General features: G+C 39.8%; 1 protein-coding gene across 3 annotated transcripts in view; it reads right to left on the bottom strand.

The window, feature by feature from the left end:
- Positions 1-22,019, bottom strand: part of ITGA3 (integrin subunit alpha 3) — a 115,309-nt gene extending 93,290 nt beyond the window's left edge. For all 3 annotated transcript variants that reach the window (XR_011556799.1, XR_011556798.1, XM_070727138.1), the window contains exon 1: positions 21,498-22,019. Coding sequence is in view for 1 of the 3 variants with exons in the window: in XM_070727138.1 (XP_070583239.1) it covers positions 21,498-21,730 (233 nt within the window). In the remaining 2 variants the exon portion in view is untranslated. The remainder of the gene's footprint in view (positions 1-21,497) is intronic.
- Between the last annotated feature and the right edge of the window lie 322 nt (positions 22,020-22,341).

Here is a 22,341-nt window from a genome sequence, read left to right as displayed (position 1 = left end):
GCTAAGTCCTAAGTACACCCCCTTTCCAATTGCCACGGCCACACACTACCTTGAGCTCCTGGTGAGAAGCTGCCCATCATCTCTCAAAAGATACGCTAAAGAAGAACATGCAGTTACTACCACTGCCCATTTCGGCCCCTAACCTGCCAACCACAGTGACCAAAGGGAAGCGAATTATCAAATTGCGACTAAATGCGCTACACCGCCTAACCAGTCCATTCTCACTCCCCAGTGTGAAATAGGTGAAAAAACGGTCACCGTTAAAGCGCTGAGACCGCAAAAAATTCCTATTCGGCCCCTTAAAGGCACACTTTAAGATAGGGAGGGCAGGCGAGTCTTCCAAAGCTAGGGGCAAGAGGAAAAATGCCTGAGGCAAATCCCTATTTATAGGGCTCACCTAGGCATGCCCCCAGCTCCCAATCACTGCATGCCGAAGTGCGAAGCCATGGCAGAGCGTTCTTGCAATACCGCGAGTTCGCTGATGCCTAACAAGGCAAAGTGCCGAGGCCATCTTTTTTCTGGCCCCAGTGCAATTTTCAGCCAGCCATTAAATCGTGCATTTCCCTGAAGCTTTAGGTTGCAATGCTCAACCACCATACAGTACAACAAAAACCCATTCCTAGGAGATGCAGTGATATGCTTTTAAGCACTTCTGAAAGGTATTATCTACCCAACTCCCTCGTGGTCCTTTGGTAAACAGAACTCAGAGGTGGGTTCCTGTCAGTTCGGACTGGTTCTATAGAACAAGTAGCTGGAATTTCCCCCCACTTGCCAAATGGCCACCTGGATATGCCCGTGAACTGGTTCTTTCGGTGGCACTGTAGGTGCTGCCATCTTGTTTTTCACTTCTGCACTTGCATAATAGCTTTTGTTTCTGCTTCTGCGCATGCACAGAAGCTGAGTTTTAAGCACTGCACATACGCACCCCGTGTGCCATGGGAGGCAGTGAGGTAAGTCAGAATTCACCCCTGATTGAACTGTCATCTCCAACCATGAAGGTAGCAAACTGGTCATTTTTGCTAGCTGTCTGGAGGCCAGAGAAAAAACAGAACAGGAAAAACATTTGCATAAATAAATATCAAATTTTCTTTTAATTCTTTTAATTTAACTGTTCAATTTAACAATTACATTTATACAATATCACTATGTACAATACAAGATAATCTGAGTAAGCACTTGAATTCTGCAGTTGTCTGCAGAAACTAAGTTTGTCAAACGTGCTAGATTAAATCAGCCAAAATGTATCATGTTCTTAATTTTAAACAAATTACACTACAGGGATTTTAATAAACAAAAGGAATAGTGTGTAGAGTTGATGATTTCCCTCACTCTTGAGTTTCATGTCTCTTTAACAGCATCACAAAAAAAATAGAAAAGCTTGAAAGCCTTGTAATCTCCTTATTCTCTTAGTGCAGCCTGTCTGTATTGGCTTTCTAAATGCTTTAGTAAATAAAAGTCATCAGTCCTGTTCTGAAAAAAGTTACAGAGCTATATTTGCCATCTTATTTAAAGAACTCTGCATTTGTTTGTGTGCATTTCCTGTAAGTGCACTAGACAAGTGCACAATAATCCCTCCCTCCTGGTCTTTCGCAAAGCTTTGAAGACCTATCTCTGCCGGCAGGCATGAGGGCCTTGAGCAGTGAGATTGGCTCCGAGTGATGTTGTGAGTGACTGGATGTGTACGACTGTGTACGACTGTGACACGGTTTTTTAAAGAAATTTTCTTAGCTTTGTAGCACAGTGGTAATTCGTTCTGTGACCAGATTCATAGGAATCAATGTAAAAGCAAATAGTGCGTGCAATTGTGAAAACCACAGGGAGGGTGGAGGCCCTGTTTCCTCCCAGGAGATTCCTAGAGAGGCCCCATGGAGCCTTCTCCCTCCCTTTTCCAGCCCTGTTTCCTCCCAGGAGATTCCTAGAGAGGTCCCATGGAGGCTTCTCCCTGCCTTTTCCGGTTATAGTTTCGGAGGCTTGGGTTTCTAAGTGGAAAATGGTTCTTGAGAACAGGTAAAAAAAAAAATTGAACCCCCAGTTCTTATCTAAAAAAGTTCTTAAGTAGAGACATTTGTAGGCAGAGGTACCACTGTATTTTTTTAAAATTATACACACACACACACACAAAAAATAAATAAAAATAAAAATAAATAAATAAATAAATAAATTTTGATTTCCCAAAGAAAATGTTGAGTTATAAGGAATGGTAATTTTAACAACTTGGACTAAAAAAATAAGTTAACAAATATCTCCCAAAGGTAATTTTCCATAGTTGGGAACCAAGAAAACAGGAGCAATAAGAATACAAATATAGCAGCATTTATTTTTGCTAGTCAATAAGCTTTGCTAAAACTAGCTGCAACATCTTGCAAGAGATGCTCATCAATGACAAAATCTTGTCCAATTAAGCATTTTAAAATCCTTTTTAAGAATAGGTTTCATTCTCTTTGAAATAAAGGGTACAGAATTGGTTTATGCTGGGTTGTTCCAGAAGGCAATTAAGGAGCAAAGTACTCCCTGAAGACAAAATAACATTAAGGACTGTCAGGATCAACAATTGGTGATACTTGCCAGAATCAGACTGCTCATGAAGAAGAGTTTGCTAGTTAGCGAAAATAAGAAAAGGAGCATTACCACATGAGCCCAGCGACTGGTCAGGTCCCAAAGGGTTGGCCTTCTCTACGTCCCATCAACTAGACAATGTCACTTAGTGGGGCCCAGGGGAAGAGCCTTCTCTGTGTGGGCCCCAGCACTCTGGAATCAGCTTCCCCAGAGATTCGTACTGCCCCCACCCTCCTTGCCTTCCATAAGAATTTGAAGATGCACTTGTGCCAATAGGCCTGGGGACACTAATCATCAGCCCCTGTCTATGGATGCATGTACGTTGAATGGAAGCATGCTGGTGGATTGGAAATGACAATTTTTAAAATAAATTGGGGTTTTAAACTGTTTGTTTTTAGTTATTATTGGATTTCAGAATTGTATTGTTTTTCCCATGCTGTAAGCCACTCCGAGTCCCTGGAGAGTGGCGGGATACAAATCTAATTAATAATAATAATAATAATAATAATAATAATAATAATAATAATAATAATACAGTGGTCCCTTGACTTTCACAGGCCTGACTGTCGCGGAAAGGCTATACCACAGGTTTTCAAAAAATATTAATTAAAAAAATACTCCACGTTTTTTTTGAACATTTAAACATTTTCCTGCGGCTGCCCAATGTACAATACTGTGTGTTTTAACTGTCCTCCTCCCCCCCAGCCATCCTGCTTCTTTAAATAAAAGTTGTGCTTCCGCCCAGCCTCACGATTCCTCCCCTTTAATTCTCGGAGCGTTGGTACGCTCCACTTGAAGCCGAGCCTTTCTGACGCCTGACGCCGTGCAGCAAAGCCCCCAGCTTGCCTCCCTGTTGCGGCAGGTTCTGGGGGTAAGTAAAACCAGGAATGAAGGAGGGAGGGGGAGGAAAGAAGGAAGGAAGGAAGCATCTCTACTTCGCGGAAATTTGACTTTCGCAGGCGGTCTTGGAACAAGTCAAGGGACCACTGTAATTACAGGAAGCATTCAGATCCCTATAGAGCAGTGGTTCTCAACCTTGGGGTCGGGACCCCTTTCAGGGTCGAACGACCATTTCACAGGGGTCGCCTAAGACCATGGGAAAAGACAAATTTCCAATGGTGTTAGCAACTAAAGCTTCTATTCTGGCATTTCGGAACATATTTTTACAATCCAACCAATCAGGTGTTTACAGGGGCGTGTCCCTCTGACCTCTTGCCAATCAGTTTAAAGATCTGTTGGAAGAATTGGTGCTAAACGTATAGTTGGGGGTCACCACAAGATGAGGAACTATATTAAGGGGTCGCGGCATTAGAAAGGTTGAGAACCACTGCTATAGAACTTGTACTATAGTTGCAGAATAGAAAAAAACCCAACACCTTAAATTTATTACTCGGCCTTAAAAAGATGGCAGAAAAGATTTACAACAAAGCCAATGTCAGTTTTGAACAGCCAAATAAGCGTGGGCCTGTCTCACCAAAGTACTCATTAGAAATGGACATGAAACAGAACCATTGACCAATTAACTACTTAAAAACTGCGCTTGGCTAAAGCTAAGTGAAGGAAATGAGGAAGAAGATATTAAAGCAGAAATAGAAGAAAGGAGTGCACTAAATCCCCTCCATACCTTCTGGATAAGAATGGAAGCTTACATAGCTTAGCAGGGCTATGACTAAATGGATGGTACTGTTCTCCACCTAGCTTCACCCCTATTGCCTTGAGTTTGTTGAGATTGGGGGTGGGGGGTCCAACCCCAATGTAGAGGGTCAATGTAGCCCAGTAGGAACCCAACATGCTGATATGCACCTTCCTTTGTGTCCATCAGGCTCTCTGTTTGTATTTATACAGTATTTTAAAAAACTGACAGCTTTTTTGTCTTTTTCCCTGTTTAGTATCTAAGTTATACTTTTGTTTTTTATTTTTTCCTCTTATTAACTGTACAATTAGTAAACATTTATAGATACAGATATATAGAACTGTACTTAATAGGTAACAACAGGTAACAATAAAATGGAGCTTTCAAAATGACATTTAATTTAAGGCTGAAATCTTTACTACACAACAATTAGCTTAACTTGATACAGTATATATCCTTTCTCCATCTCATCTCCAATGTCACATTTAATTTTGAATAAAAACTAAATAATCATAATGCTTGAAAAATTAATATCCTAAATAGGTTTAGAATTAATAGAATGTCCACTTTTTCTTTCCTCTTGTTTATTTGCAATATTCCAAGATACTAACTAAGTAATAGAATGTTAATACTTTTAAGAATGTCATATCATATAGTGCAAACAGCATTGCACTGAAACAACAAGCTACTGTATATTATGATTTATATTAGTGCAAAGTATTAGTAAAAAGGGGAGAAATGAAAAGAGATGGAGATATTTTAAGGATTTAATAGTAATAACGAAAGGGGTGTGTGCAGCAAAAGTCCAGTCCTTTAGCTGGAAGCTGCCCAGAAATATATATACTGTATATATAAAGATATCAATCAGATAATTATCCAGAAGGGTTGGGAAGAGCAGAGGAAGGAAAATTCTCATCGTATTCATCCTGGTAAGTGATGATTTTTGCAATCAAGTGATGATTTTGTAATCATAACTTTTCATAGTCACATTGTGTTTGGGGGATGGGCAAATTTTCCATAGCAACTCTTTTGGCAAGCATACCCACAATACACTTCCATCTTTTTGTGAACTCTCAAATCACTTTTCAGCATTTCTCAGCCTTGGCAGCTTTAAGATGTGTGGACTTCAATTCTCAGAATTCCCCAGATAGGATAACGATTTTACCCGGACAGAAATTCCGGGAGTTGAAGTCCACACAACTTAAACTTGCCTAGAGAGAAACCATGCTACAATATCAAAAGGGGAAATGGACATATTTAACCTCAGGACAGAGATGACTAACCTTCATGGCAATCCAACTGTAGTTTTGTCTCCTGGATGTGAAAAGACATCTGCTCATTTTGAACAGAGCTCTTTCCCTTTCTTTGGTACTAAAATGCCCATCTAGTTGCCACCAGGCGAAGGCACATGTTTCTTTTTGAAGCTGTATTTCTAGGAATCACAGCTACTTATTATAAAGCAACTATTTACTGGGTTTCTTTTTTAGCCACCAGTCCAAAAGATACAGATCAACTTGCAGAAACTTTTGCAAGCACCTGCTCCTTTCATTTTGCTTTTTAAGCCAAAACTTCATCCAAGAAATGTTAACACACTGATAAACTTTGTTTTTGCTGAAAGACAGCTCATTTTGCAAAGGGCTCCTTGATGGAGCCAGAATAGAGCTTTCTAAAGGAATTTGAGCATTGTTATTGCTGCCGGAGATAGTAGTACATGGACTGTTAATGTAAAAGCTGCCACAAAGTCCCTCCTTTTTTGGTCATTAAGTCTTCCTCTTTGGAGCCATGTCTAGACTTCACTTTCTGTGTAAGCACACTGTCTGGACCAGATACCTATTTTAATTCCTGACCTTTGCTTGGCCTTTCCCCATGGGCAAGAGATTGTACAGTAGGGTGAGCAATCTAAAGCTCCTGGATAAATATTGCTCCAGACTCCTTTTTTTATAGCCATAGGAAAACTATCTATGTGGTCACTAAGAATGGACAATGATTTGATGGTACATAATGAATCATAAGCTCCCTTCCAACCAATGCTAAGGAAAGCTATAGAAACAGTAGTATGTATATTAAGGTAATCTTAAATTTGAAAACTGCCTAATCCGTTTAAATCTGGGAAGTTGGAAAATCCTGGCCTCAGCCATACGTTGCAATGAAAGCATCTACTTTGTATAATCATTCCACCCACTGTCAGCTTCCCAAAGAAGATTAGATGTTTGTCAACATGCCATATTTTCCAGAGTATAATATGCACCTTTTTTCCCCTAAAAGAGGCTGATAATTTGGGTGCATCTTATATTTGAATGTAGCTCTTTTTTTAGCCCTTACTAGCTGCTATCAATCTTCCCAGCTCTAACCTGGCAGGCTCTTTTATTATTTCTCTCTGCGAAGAATGTTTTCCAAGCCCTAAGTCTTAGCAGGGTTTTTTCATTGCTCTAACTTTCTCGGAATAAGTTTCTTTCCAGCCCTAACCAGGTGCTAACGATGTTCCCAGCTCTTACCAGCTTGCAAGCTCTTTCATTGTTACTCTCTGCAAATAATGTTTTCCAAGCCCTAAGGCTTTGTAGGGTTTTTTTATTGCTTTACTTGCTCCGAATGTTTCTTTCCAGGTGCTAATTATGTTCCCAGCTCTTACTGGCTTTCAAGCTCTTTCATTGTTACTCTCTCCAAATACCTGATTAGGGTTTTTTAAAAACCCTAACCAGGGGATAAAATAATGTGCTGAAGCTGACCAGACTAAGGACATTAGCCAGATGAATATCTGGTAAGCAGATTCTTTTCCCTATTTTCCTCCCCAAAAACTAAGGTGCGTCTTATATTCTGGTGCATCTTATACTCCGAAAAATAGGTATGTTGATCACCCACAAAACCAGTATGAGCTAAATGAAAGCCATGGCTTGACTGCCCTGGTGACAGGCAGGAGGAACAATTCAACTGAATTAATTTCAGATTGACCAGGAGCAGTCAGTGCTCCTGAGTTGCTTGCTGTGGTCTCTGAGCTTGCTAGTTTTTTGTTTTTCTTTTCAGACGTTTCATTCAAACTAGTAACCTAATTAGTGCTAATAAGGAGTACAGTTTTCTGTAAGCTTACAATCTAGGTGCTTGCCTGTCAGTGTTGGTGGAGGTGGCCTTAGAAATTCTTTGGTTGGGCTGTTTGCTGTTGGCTTCTTTGGCAGTTTCTTTATTGGGTTGTCATGATAGCAGCTGCCAATCCTTGGTGACTGCGATCATGTCACCAGGGGTGACATGATGGCAGTGTTCCAGTACTTGAGGGGCTACCACACAGAGGAGGGAGGTCAGGCTGTTTTCCAGAAGGCCAGGCAAGGAATAACGGATGGAAGTTGATCATGGAGAGATTCAACCGGGAAATAAGGAGGAACTTTCTGACGGTGAGAGTGATGAGAGATGAGAGTTAATATATGCTGATCTGGGTGCTGATTGCTGGTGGAGAGGTGCTTGGTTCTGTCACCCAGCCCAAAAAGGAAAAAACCCTTTTGGGCTGGATGATAACCGGGCTTTGGCTGCTTAATTCAAAAACATAATCTTTAGAAATGAAATAGTTATGAAAATGGAGTTACAGGCACCTCACCTTTGGTTACTGCCCGTCTTACTTGATCAAAGCCTTGTCCTGTTAAACATGACACTTTTCAAGTGTCAGAAATACTTTGTTATTGTTGATTTTATTCGCAAATCAGCCCAGCAGCCTCCTTTCCAGAAAACTGCAAGTTTAATTCAAATCAAAAGAACTGTGGAAGAGAAATCCAAGCTTAGAAAATTGGTTCTGGATCTTGGCTTTGATTCAGATTAAATCCTTGATATGTCTCTTCTTGGCACAAACGTAAGAAGAATGCAGCCACCAACCAAGCAAGGAAATACTCCTTTTTAGTTCATAGGGAGTGCATTCACTATGATGCTTGGTTTTCACCTTTGCCCTATCAGGAAGCTGCTCTTATGCCAGCAGAAAAGTCCAGAAGTTCATCAAATCTCTGGAATGTCTCCATGGAGGCTTCTTCAAGTTGAGCAGCAGCTGCTACTGTCATAAATCACTGCAGCGCACAAGATATCCTTGTTAAAAAGAGAAGGAGAGAGAAAATCTCCAGCTGTCTCAAAATTATAAGAGCAATGAAGTCTGAGCTTTCCTCTGTTCTTTTTTTAAAAATATATATAGCTTAGGGAAAAACTACGTCAAATGGGGAATTGATCAGAATGGCTCTAGGTACAAAATATGAACTGAGGATTCAATGACATTTCCTTGCAAAATCTCTGCAGGTTATTGTAACCTTATTCTTTCAGTTGCAGCCTGATTTACCTGTATGTCAGCTGAATGAAGGAGCTGAACCAGGGGTGGGGGTTCTAACTTACCTCGCTGCCGGTCCGTTTCCTCCTGCACCACATTGGCTGTGCCTCAAGTGACAAATGCACAGTGCCAGAAACTTGGTTTCTGCCCATGTCCAGAAAAAAAATTATATGTATGTAAGTAAGTAAGTAAGTAAGTATGTATGTATGTATGTATGTATGTATGTATGTATGTATGTATGTATGTATGTTTTTGTAGATTTTCATGGGTACAGGTATGATAGCAGCTGCCAATCCTTGGTCTTGGCATATTCGGGTTTATTCCCGTGTAGGATTCAGAAATTTCTGGCGATGTTTCCACGAGCCTGCAAGCTCCAACTACTCAAGATATCACCCGTAATCCACAATCATTAACTAATCAGCATACCTCAGTTACATCAACAACCCCAGGTGTTACCCCACTGACTCACCAGGAAGTTTCTACACAGCAGGCAATTGCTGAGCCATCAAACCACACCCAGCCATCAGTATTTATAGAGAGAAGGCAGCTCAGGTCTCACTGTGTTCGCCCTAGAACAAGGACAGAAACACCAGCCTGAAGATGACGAGTGGGACCTCGTCGAAACGTCTCCAGAAATTTCTGAATCCTACACGGGAAGAAACCCGAATATGCCCAGACACCGTCATATATATATATATATATATACATACATGTATACATACGCACGCACACACACACATATATATATACATATATGCATGCATGCATGCATGCATACATACATACATACATACATACATACATACATCGACGGCCACGCCCATTCCCCTAGCTTAGAAAATTAGTTCTGGATCTTGGCACCCATGCACCGACCAAATTGGTTTCATGATGTCATTGTGACATCAGACATCTCCAGCAGATCGCTACCAGTTCAGGCAAACTGGTCTTAACCAGGAAGAACCCACCTCTGAGCTGAACCCCAAATTTCATTTTCAATTTCTAATTGAACATGCAACATGTATTCTTAAGAAAGGATTAGCTGCTAGTTAGACTCTCTTCCTCAGTCAACTAAGTAATCGGCATCTGAAGAAGCATGCAGAGATAGCAGCTCAGTTATAGTATGCATCTTTATATACTGAAGACCCCCATCTCTCTCCTTAGCATCTAAAGCAGAATTCCCCAAACCTTTCCAACCTTTGCAGACTGGAGAGTTTCTGTGCAGACAGCGGGCAAGCATTGCTTCTCTATTTCCACAAGCATTGGGTAGGTATGCTAGGCACTTGCCTGCACACATACATGCCTGCTGCTTGTGCAAGTGGGGACGTGAGCATGCATGCAAGGCACCCTTCCAAATGGCTCAAGGCCCAGTAGTGGGCTGTGGCTCAGGAGTTGGAGACCCTTGATCTAAAGTAGTGTTTCCCAACCTTGGCAACTTGAAGATATTTGGACTTCAACTCCCAGAATTCCCCAGCCAGCATTTGCTGGCTGGGGAATTCTGGGAGTTGAAGTCCAAATATTTTCAAGTTGCCAAGGTTGGGAAACACTGATCTAAAGGATTGCTTGGAGAGAAACTCCATTTGTAATCTTCAGTATCATGGGGAGAGACCCAATTTCATTTCTGTCAGATGACTGCACAGCACCGAATCCCATTATTTATAATCTAATTAAAAATGAGGGTGTTAACAGTCTACACCATATCAGGGTAATGTTTTTAATGCTCTTATGGGGTATTGCTTTCTTTGTGTAAGCATAAAGAAAGGAAAACCTCATCAGAGCATTAAAAACAGTATATTCAGCCACTCCAAACTGTCAGTTTTGATTTATTGCTTAGCATTTCATGTGATCAATAATGCTGGTTAATAACCCATGGCCGAAATAAATTCTGCCTTGACACATTCTGCAACACAGCCAACAGTCACTAGTGAGCCAACTTGAATATAAAGTGATTTTTTTTTGCCCGCTCTACAATAATGAAAGTGAAATAACCTAACAAGAACTAAATAAAACGAGATCACTATGCACTTTTTCACTGAAGATACTGCAGAAAATATTGGCAGAAATTATAAAGGCAGGAGAAAGCAATACATGTATTTTAGGGCATCATCTCATTTTATATTTGTTGCAAATTCTCAAAATTGTTCCCCTAATAAAGTAGTTTCATTAACATTATCATACTATAGATACATGACATCAAATCACAGCCTTCTAGCTCTAGTATCTTGCATCTCCTAATATCATCCACATTATAGAAACAAATAATGGAGTGCTTATTGCTAACATTTAGAAACTTTGGTTAAAATTGGAAGCAGAAGATTAATTACTTAAAAATTACTGTATATGATAACTTGACCAAAAAAGGGAGACAATTTTATGATTGGTCCGAAAATAAATATGTATAGAAGATAAGTAACATTGATTCAGGAAAATTGCAAATTGAAGGTAGTAGGTCCAGGTGACAAAATTAGGTAGTTGAGGAGGCAGCATTAAGATAGTAGTTAATATACCTAGCAAAACATAAGATAAAGGTATAGATGTGGAGGGGAAACAACTTTAAGAGATGCACCGACCAATAATTAAATGGATTTAGGGACTTAAGTCTGTTAACTTAAGATGGAATGTGACTCAGGGAAGGGTTAAGAGAGAGAAAAGGAAGTAGAGATGGAAGGGAAGAAGGAGAGAGGAGGGAAGTAGGAAAGTGAGAGAAAAGCAGAAAGAAGGCAAAGGGAGGAGAAGGAGTTAAAGGGAGGGGAATGATGTGATATAAAGGGGAAAACAGACAGGTAATAAAAGTATAAAAGGTGCACATTAAGATATTGGTTTATATTTTATTATACAGAAATGTACAATGGTGTTATTTTATTATGAATTAAGATATATGTAGAGATGTATTGTGGAGAAAAACAATAAAAACTCTAGACATTAGGCTAGGTAGACCTTGATAGATGACTAAAACCCATGACCCACCTTTCTGTCCATAGAAATATAGATTAGTTCTGTTTCCCCTCACATCATGTCTCTCAATAGAGGTCAAGTGAAGTTGCCCCCTTCTTGGCTAACTCGTGGGATTGTCTGAGCTTTGCTGGTGTGGGGAGAACAAAGGTAGACGTGGGTCACTTTGGACTGTTCCTCACTCCCCATTCTGTCATCTCAGCAAAGGTCCTCCAGAGAAGAAGACAAATCACCTGTTGACCACCAGTGTCCCTCAACTAACCTTGCCTCACCATCAAGCATTGGTATTGTTCCCTCATCCTTCCCTCACTATCCACTGCAGTTAAGAGCTTTTAAAGTTCAGCCTCTATTCCAAAGCAGCCAATCAATGTTCATCAGTTGGTCTTTGGTGCCAGCCACCTGGACACAGTGGCCAAAGGGAGGCTGATATGTCCATGACAATTATGTGATTGTGATTCCCACAGTGAGGTAGAATGGCAGTGTGGTAATGTCGTCACAATTATATCCAACGCCAATTCCCAGAAGTAACGGGAAACATCAAGGATTGACACAGACTTCAGAGGATAATCAAAACTGCAGAAAAAACAATTGCTGCCAACCTGCCTTCCATTGAGGACCTGTATACTGCACGAGTCAAAAAGAGGGTGGGAAAAATATTTACTGACCCCTCACATCCTGGACACAAATTGTTTCAACTCCTACCCTCAAAACGTCGCTACAGAGCACTGCACACCAAGACAACTAGACACAAGAACAGTTTTTTTCCGAATGCCATCACTCTACTAAACAAATAATTCCCTCAACACTGTCAGACTTTCTACTAAATCTGCACTTCTATTCTACTAGTTTTTCTCATCATTCCTTTCACCCATTTCCTCCCATGTTGACTGTATGACTGTAACTTGTTGCTTATATCCTAAGATTTTTATTAATATTGCTTCTTCATTGCTTATTTGACCCCTATGACAATCATTAAGTGTTGTACCATATGATTCTTGACAAATGTATATTTTATTTTATGTACGCTGAGAGCATATGCACCAAGACAAATTCCTTGTGTGTCCAATCACACTTGGCCAATAAAATTCTATTCTATTCTATTTCTATTCTAATGAGTCCCAGATTTTGGATACATTCTTTAAGTTAGCCCATTTGAGGTATAGGTTATACTGTTTCCTAAGTAAAAATTACAAAAAAATAGAGTTTTACTAGTATATAGATTACTAGCAACAATACCTCAGAGTTACTTTATCAATGAGATAGGTGGCATATAAGTTAAATAAATAGTAAATAAATGTAAAACAATACCATACAATAAACACAATAAAAATAAATAAAAATTCTATTTATTCCAGTCATTTGGTAATAATTAGATTATCCAGATATATTCCATCTAGTTTTCTTAGCCATATTTTAGAAGTCATTTCATTTTTCTGGCATGTTCTTTCAATTTCCAAGTCCTTCACGAAGCCCTGATTTTCTGGTGGTCTCCCATCTAAATATTAACTAAGATCTTCCTAGATTTTAATTTTATATCTGCCACATTTATAGTTGTCATTTTCCCCTGGTAGAGTCACTGAAGAGCTGCTGACACAGGAAATTAGAGCTGTCATTTTTCTTGTCTACACCAGAAAAGGCTTTAATTTTCTTTCTGGCTGGAGAAACCCATTAAAAACAACAGACCAGTCCACCCCTTTGTCAGAGAGATATGGTAGCCTTTGTTTAAAAATGAGAACCAAATAAAACATTAAAAAAGCCATTAACTGAAATATAATCTAGAAAACCATGCCTTGCTTCAATTAACATTAGTGAAGCTAGTCTTGATTTATACCAAGGTTTAAAAAGGGTGGGGGAGAGAACTCTCCCTCTTAAACATAATATGTGTCTCCATGGAAACAGAGGCCTGGACTAAGACAGGGAGTTTGTTAATCAAGAGGAAAAATCCAGTGGTTTGTAAGGCCTTTGTAAATCACATAAAGGTTGGCCAATCCAGTAGAAGAACTGTAAGAATGTTAACATGGCCATGAAAAAATTCACACCTTGAGCCTGTGTCTAGGCCTCCCTCTTAGTTAACCAGGCCAAACTTTTATTTTATTTATTTTTATTTATTTATTTATTTATTTATTCTTAACTGGCCGCATATGCAGTCCCAACAAAAACACACTTTTCTGTCATGCTATAAAAAACCCCAAAGTTGTTCTTTTTATGCCTCAAGAGTTTTTGTACAGAAAAAAGTATAGGTGTACATTTTAGATGCAATTCTCAGAAAAATAAGTGAGGTAGTAAAGTTTACCTGAAGCTAGCTGTGATCTCCCCCACCCATTAAAATAACAATAACCAAAATTCAGCAGCGAATCATCAAGTTCTAACAGCACAATTTTTAAACTTTTAATTTTTGGTATGCTTGTTTTTACAAAATAAGATCTAAGATAGGTGTGTAAGGCTGAAATATGTCTTGTATATATATTTGGATTAGATATACATGCATGCACATGCCCTGCTTAAACATTTCATGAGTTTCATTTCTAATAATGTCATCACTGCATCCTCTTAAGAGTACGATCATGGATATCTTATTTCAGAAAGCTGTCCTACATATTGATAATTTATTTTCACTTGATGAAAATATTTACTTATTATTGGTTTGCTCTTGAATTTGCTTTTTTAAAGCAATGTTATAAACTGTACACACACACACATGCATGCACACACACACACACAAAGCCAAGAACACAAAAGCACCAGCCTGAAGATGACAAATAGGACCTCATTGAAACGTCGCCAGGAATCTCTGAAACTTACATATGGAAAAAAATGAATATGCAATATATATGTATGTCTTCATATATATATATATATATATATATATATATATATATATGCGCATATATATAATCCCTATGAACCTCTTTCAAGTTATTCCTTTATCATTATATTCCTTTTGTTTCCAAGAAAATACAGGTAGTCCGCAACTTACAACAGCTTCTTTATTAACTGTTCAAAGTTACAACAGTAATGAAATATGACAGTAATTACTTATGACTGTTGCTCCATCCCTTGGCAACTGACTCATATTTATGGTAATTGTGATGTCTTAAGGTCATGTGATCCCCCTTTTGCTACCCACTAACAAGTCAATGGGGAAGCCCCATTCACCGTACAATCTGAATAACTGCAGTTGAAGAAGCTTCTTGGATGAGAAACGAAATGTCTTCAAGGCATCGGGCCAGATTACATGGCATTGGGCCAGATTACATGGCATTGGGCCAGATACATGGCATTGGGCCAGATTACTTGCGGGACTGTTTTCTGCCGCATGAGTCCCAGCCACCAGTTAGATCTCTCAGAGTCGGCCTTCTCCACATTACGTCAACTAGACAATGTCGCTTGGTGGGCTTAGGGGGAGAGCCTTCTCTGCAGGGGTGCCGGCCCTCTAGAATCAGCTCCACCCAGAGATTTGCATTGCCCCCACCTTCCTCGCCTTCCGTAAGATTCCCTTATGCCACCAGGTTTGGGGCGATTAGACTTTAGCTCTCTGGTCGATGAATGTTATGTATGGTTCTTTGAATGGGTATCATTAATTTTTAATATAATTAAGGATTTTAGTTTAGTTTATTAGATTTGTATGACGCCCCTCTCCGAAGACTTGGGGCGGCTCACAACATAATAGTGATACAATAAATTACAAATCTAACAGTAAAAGTTAAATCAGTTTAAAAACATTAATACATATTAAAAACCCTAACTATACAATCATACAGTGAGGCCAGAAACATAATAAAAAAGGGGGAGAAGGTGGTAATTATCCCCACGCCTGGCGATATAGGTGGGTCTTCAGCATTTTACGGAAGGCGAGGAGTGTGTGGGCTATTCAAATCTCTGGAGGGAGTTGATTCCAGAGGACCGGGGCCGCCACAGAGAAGGCTCTTCCCCTGGGTCCCGCCAACCAACATTGTTTGGTCGATGGGACCCGGAGAAGGCCAACTCTGTGGGACCTAACCGGTCGGTGGATTTGTGCGGCAAAAGGCGGTCTCGGAGATATTCTGGTCCGATGTCGTGTAGAGTAGTTTACTTAGTTTTAATTAATTGGATTTAGCCTGCTGTTTTTTATTTTTTCGTTTTATATGTTGTAAGCCACCCTGAGTTCTTAGAGAGGGGCGGCATATAAATCCAATAAATAAAAAATAAATAAATAAGGAAAAACCAGAAAGTCCGGTTGCCTTTTGTTAAAGCACCTTTGGGGCAACCATGATCTGGATCAGGGATCTCCATCCTTGGCCATTTTAAGACTCATGGATTCCAACTCCCAGAATTCTCATGCTGGCGAAGGAATTCTGGGAGCTGAAGTCCACAAATCTTAAAATGGCCAAGGATGGAGATCCCTGATTTGGATGACTGAGAATCTCCATAGACACTTAATAATTGCTGTGATTCACTTAACAATTGCGCCAAGAAACCACATAAAATGGGCAAGATTCACTTAACAACTATCTTACTAAATAGCACAAAGCTTGGGTCCAGTTGTGGTCATATGTTGAGGACTACCTGCATATCTTAGAAGCTTTTTTTTTAAAAAAAAAAAAGTGCAGCCCCCGACTGTAAAAAATAAAGAAAATATCTGCCTATTCCAGACACATTTTTTGCTTTTTGTTTTAAACTGACAAGTCATTCAGATTCTTTGCTTAGTCTGAATGACTTGTCAGTTTAAAAAAACAAAAAAATGTACCAGTGTTGAAAATATTGTATTATGAAGATTGAGCTACAAACAATCAAACTTTATATATTTCTCTATGCAGTGGTACCTCTACTTAAGAACTTAATTCATTCCATGACCAGGTTCTTAAGTAGAAAAGTTTGTAATAGAAGCAATTTTTCCCATAGGAATCAATATAAAAGCAAATAATGCACGCAAACCCATCAGGAAAGAAATAAAAGCTCGGAATTTGGGTGGGAGGAAGAAGAGGAGGAGGAGAGTCACTGCCGAAGGAAGAAGGTGAGGTGAGGGGAATCAAAAAAATCAAAAACTTTAAGGCTTAGAAAAAAAAGAGGGACTCTGAGGTGGCGAGGAGGAGCACGCGCCTCCCATACACCCAGCATGAGGCTGTTTCCCATACACTGTGCCAGAGAGAGAAACCCAGGCAGGCGAGAGGGGGAAACCTCCCGCTCCTCTGACCGAAAGGCGGTGGCTGCTGCTGCTACATGCTTCCTCTTCCTTCCCATGCTGAAGGGTTCCCGTCTTCTCTCACTCACTCGCTTTGTACCCGGTGCCTTTCCTTCACTGTAGTGACTCCTCGGTTTGGCTGAAGCCAAGTTGATTCAGCCGAGGCAAAGCACCCCCTTTTGCCTTTCTGCACCCAGACGCTCCAGGTGTGTGGGACGCAGTGTGAAGGAGTCACCACAGCAAAGTGGTTTATTCCCTCTCCAAGAACCCAGAGAAAGGAAAACGCTCCATTTGCTCTGGGCTGCCCAGAGCAAAGGGAGTGTTTCTTTTCTCTGGGTGTTGCCAGAGATTTATTTCCTCTCCAAGCGCCCAGAGAAAGGAAAATGCTTTGTTCACTCAGGACTGCCAGAGCCTCCTAAAGCGCCACAAAAAGCCTCCTCCGGCAGCCCAGAAAAGCCTGAGATGGCAGGGATTAAAGGAGGATTTGTAGGAAACTGGCCAGGCCCTCAGGCCGCTCTCAAATTTCCTGGGAAATTTTTCCAGGCTCGGGTTCTTAAGTAGAAAATGGTTCTTAAGAAGAGGCAAAAAAATCTTGAACACCCAGTTCTTATCTAGAAACGTTCTTAAGTAGACGCGTTCTTAAGTAGAGGTACCACTGTATAGAGAAAAGTTCCTAACTTTTAACAGCCTGTTTCCAATGGTCTATTTTAAACACATGTTTAATCTCATTGGTAGAAAAAAAAATTCTGGAAATGTGTTAAAGGTTGTGATTAAATGCACTTATTTTCCATCTCTGCTCATACAGAGCTCAGCATCGAAGGCTGCATTCAGAAAGTGTAGGTCGCACTTAAATCAATATAAAAAGCAAAAGTTAATCAGAAGAAGAGTCCATGGATTATATAAATGTTAAGGCCGCTACTGTTTATATATTTATTAAAATATGTTTTTTTCCCGAACAGATGAACTTCTAAACAAATTTAAATATGATTTCTTATAAAGGAACCCTATAAAAATGAAAAAAAAATGTTGAGGCTTACCAGTTGCTTGGCTCCCATTTTTACTTTATTAGGAAAATGAACCAAATTTTTAATTACAAAAATAACAGCATTTGTTGGCTATAAGTAAAAGTTCCAAATCCAATTTAGGGCTATACTTTTAATGACACTAATTATTGCTAAACATTCAATATGTCAGATCAAATTGGCACCAGATGTTACCCCAACCTTTTCTTTTTCTTATTTTCTTATAAGTGACTAGCTTGATCTTAAACCTGCTTTCCAGCAGGAATTTGTTTAAACACAGTGGATTTCAATTCCTACAGCCATTGGGAGTCATTGATTTATAAATAATAAATAAATTCACCATCTAGCATCGTCCTACTGAGAATTTGGGGAAATGGATTTGCAAAATTGAGAAACAAGATTTTAAGACAAGGATGTCCAATGTTGACAATTTTAAGACTGGTGGTGGACTTCAACTTCTACTCGTGGGGGTTGAAGTCCACAAATCTTACGGTTGCCAAGTTTAGACATCCCTATAAATTCTTTATCCTATTGATATACATACTGAAACCATCAGTATGAATACTTGCTGTTATATTGTAATTATAAAAATATCAGAAGGGGTGATTTAAGAGATGTTGGAAGATATCATTACATTTATATAATCAATTACATTAATTTTAGATTTTAACTGACCCCACTTATTTTTGGGAGTGCAGCTCTTTACCTGAACAGATTACCATACATAGCTGGCTTTTTTATCTCTTTAAGTATTTGACCACATCTCATCCTATCCCAGCGCAGCCTAGTCATAGAGTTATGGTCCAAGGACAAAAAGAGAGCAGTAAGATGAAGAAATCTCACTGCCCTATCAGATATGATCCTTCTGTACATCAGGCAGGCAGTAGGAGGGAATTAAGGAGAATGCACTAATCTCAGGAAATCATCTGCAAGATGAGGCTTGCATTTGCTACAACAAAGCCAAAGGAATAAAGTGAAAAGGATGCCTGCCACGTTACAAGCTAGAATGCCTCCCCAAAGTGCTCCCCTAGAATCCAACTAAGAGCCACCAATTCATGTGCCTTGGTTGGGGGGAGGGAGAAGTGCCTTCCTACATCCCCAAATAAGGCAATACTCAGCAACAAGCTTCAATCCTTCAGAAGATTAACAAAATAGGCCTCCTGGCACCGACCTTGTTCTTCGCGTGCCCACTAAGGCGCTCTGTGCCCTGTGCCTTGTCTTTAGGTTAGCTTACTGGCACTGGGCACCACATTGGCTGACCTTTAAGTTCCCAGAATCCCTAAGGTAAAAACATTCTGGAGCATTGTGTGAAAGTTAATGAGGAAGCCAGGTAGTCACTTAACAACTGTATTACTAAACAACTGCAGTGATTCAGTTAACAATTGTGGCAAGAAAGGTTGTACATCGGATCAAAACTCAACAAATGTTTCAGTTAGCAGCAGAAATTTTGGGCTCAATAGTGAATGTAAGTCAAGGACTACAATGATGTACAATGATTTGGCATGAAGGTAAAATTCAGAAAACACAAAAAGTTCTTGTCTGCCCCCCTTCCTTTTTCTAGATTTTTTTTTTGGGGGGGGGGGTGTTAATGGGAAATATTTAAAAAAAAAAAAAAGACCTGAGACAGACAAGATCTCTTAAGATCTTTTTCTTTCTCTCCCCAGATCTTTTCCTTTCTCAGCTAAGAAACATCAAGCAAGATATAATTAGCTGTCCCTCTCTTTGCAACAGTAAATCTCTGAGCCCATTTCTTGGAAAAGTCTGTGTAATCCACTTTTGGCCTTCCATTGAATGGTAGATACGTCTTTTTCTATCAGGCTTTTGATCTGCTGCATTAATTCCTTTCTTAGTCACATTTTATGGTCAAAGCATATTAGATAATGTACTAAATTAAACTGATTTTATTGATTCAATATATACAGTACTACAGTATCCAAGTTGAGTTGAACACATGATGATTTTGTGAAGAAATCTATGTAATTTTCAGGACTATAATGCAGTAGTGATTGTTATTCCTATCTTGCCAAATTCCTATCCAAATGTTAACCAGGCAGCCCTCTTAAATAAAAATAACAAACTAATAGCCATTTTGGTTTTCTTCTTAAGGTAAAGTGGGATACATTTAAAATTAAACAATTACATTAAATATAATTTCTCTCAATTGTCATCGGTTCCTTTCATTGTTATATAATTGGATGACTTTTGAATGAAGGTTAAAAAGCTCAATACTGATTGCTGAATAGTCCTAGTTATTAAAACTCAGTGTTACTTTATAAATTACAGCAGTCAGATTAGGTGATATACATTAGTTTTACATGTAATGACACTCCATGTTAGTGAAACAAGAAGGCAATTGCATTGACAAAAGATTGATGGGCCTTTTATCTAAACTGGTTTTTTCCAGCCTGGCATCCTCCAAATATTTGGGATTGCTATGAGCCCAACCAACGTACACAAAAACCATGAAGATGGGGATTGCAGTGTAAACCAAAGAAAGAGCTAGCTGTGTTGAAGAAGCTGACTTACAGGCACATTCAATTACAGAACATTCATTATTATATGCATGCAAGAGGGAAAACTTGGCTGTTTTTTATTAAAAAAACATACACATTCTGAAGAATAGGTTTACCTCGCTTGCTACTAAATAATAAGGCATACACATTATGAGAAAAACTGATAAAACAGTACATATGTTGACACACTTAAATTAGCCCAGATTAAATTTAAATAGAAGTTTTATGATATTCCCCCACTCACACATTCCTGCTTAAAAAGGTCAATTGCATTTTTCTAAGTGTCTCTTGTGGCTACTGATTAGCAGCAGTTTTGAATAAATTCTTTGTTAATCATACAACAATACAGTATTTACAATAGTTTCTTAGTTTTCAGAAAATTCTTGCAGGAGGAAGGGGAAGAAGATAAAATGTACTATAGAAAAAAATTACATGCATTTATGAAACTAATATGATACCCTAATATCTCATATACAAATCTACACACATGGACAGAGGTTACAAGTTTCCAAGTTAAAGCTATAAATCACTTTATTCAGCAAGGCTACTTCGAGATGTCCTGGAGCAGATTCCTCAAGATCCTTATGGGAACTGTAATTCAACACAGCTAGAGGGCACTAAGCATAAAAAGGATAAATAGATAAAACTCCAGCTAAATCAAAAACTGGAATAAGCCTAACAGGTGCACCATGCAGAATATACATAAACCAGTAACTTTATGGTCTCTGTGTGAGCCCGCATCTACGTGTTCTTAAATGATTGTTACTTAAAGAGACTAGAAACAGACTGCCTGCCTCCCAAAAAGGAATCAAAGCATGACTTTTAATTGAAAGCAGACTGGAGAAACTATCTGCCTTTATGTTTGCAAAATGAATGCAAAATTGAGGAGGGGAGGGGGTGGCGTAACTTTTTCCCCCTTTACAGTTCAAACAAATAGCATTAAAATGGGGTGGAAAATAAAGAATGCTCAGCAGAATCCCACACATATCTATTCAAAAGGAAGTCCCATTGAATTTTGTGAGACTTGCTAACCCAGGGCTAAACCCACAAAGAATAACTGATATTCAGGAAACGCTGACCATCCTGAATTCCAAACGATTGTTTTAATTACCACTTCTGTGCTTGCTGAATGAGCCTGTTTAACTCACAATCCTGCATCTTCCTCGGTTCCGGAATAGTTGCATATACAAATAGAATTCAGAAAGCGCGCGCACGTGCGCGCGCAGAGGGAGACGGGGGTAGAAAACATAGTAAAAGGAACTCATTTCCAACAGTTTCTTCCCACCCCCACCCCGAAATTAAAGCAGTTTTGCATCCTCCAACCAACCAACCACTCCCACATCCCCCGTTGTCTGATTTCGTTTCCACTTACAGGTATCTTTCCGGATTGAACTGATGGTGCAGAGCTACTGAGAATCCGAAGTAACTGTCGGGAGTTTTGCCCTTCTTCAGAACCACAAACTTAGTGTCCAGGTTGAAGGCAGCACATCTTAGAGGGAGAAGAGACAGCCACAGCGTGTATCCCAAAAGCAGAAGGGGGCGCCCCCAAATCCGCTTCCTTCGTTCAGAGGCTACCAAGAGAAGCTGAAAGTGCAAAGGGGCCATGGCTTGCCAAATGACTTTCCCTCCTGCTAGCGAGCGCCCGTGCAGAATGTGGCTGCCTTGCTCGGAGCGCCGATACAGAATATATCGCTGCTGGTTGGGGAATGTTTTCTCTCGCTGCTACTCAGTTCTTCGCTGGCAATGAAGACGCCCCAGTTTTCTCCCCGCCAAAGGTTTGATTCTAGTGCTTGCCTGGGCGGGTAATTAAAGGGGAGCGCGCGTCGTTACAGCCCCCCCTGCTTCTCCTTTTCTCTCCACCTTGCACACAGTCTAATCGGCTGGTTCTCCAGCACTTTTCTTCCGGGGGAAAAGAAACAAGAGCTTGCGATCTCTTAAAGGGCCCGCCCAGGTTGGATACCTGCCCAGCAGACAAAAGGGGGAGGAGGGACGGATGTGTAGCAGTTAAGGTGTTGGGCATAAACGCAGGAGGCCTGATTTCAAATTCACTCTTGATCGCGGGTACTCAGTTGGGTCTGCCCTCACTTTTGTTGTCCTATCTACCTTACAGAGCAGCTATTGGGAGCAGAATGGAAGAGTGCTGGCATATAGAATATTTCATGCTACATTATTATAGTGCTAATCATAATGCTTATAATCAAAAGAACATCTCAGCA

Source organism: Erythrolamprus reginae, chromosome Z, assembly GCF_031021105.1.
Source record: "Erythrolamprus reginae isolate rEryReg1 chromosome Z, rEryReg1.hap1, whole genome shotgun sequence".
Classification (NCBI taxonomy): domain Eukaryota; kingdom Metazoa; phylum Chordata; class Lepidosauria; order Squamata; family Dipsadidae; genus Erythrolamprus; species Erythrolamprus reginae.
The sequence above is the reverse complement of the archived record's forward strand: the minus strand, read 5'-3'. Positions and strand labels throughout refer to the sequence as shown.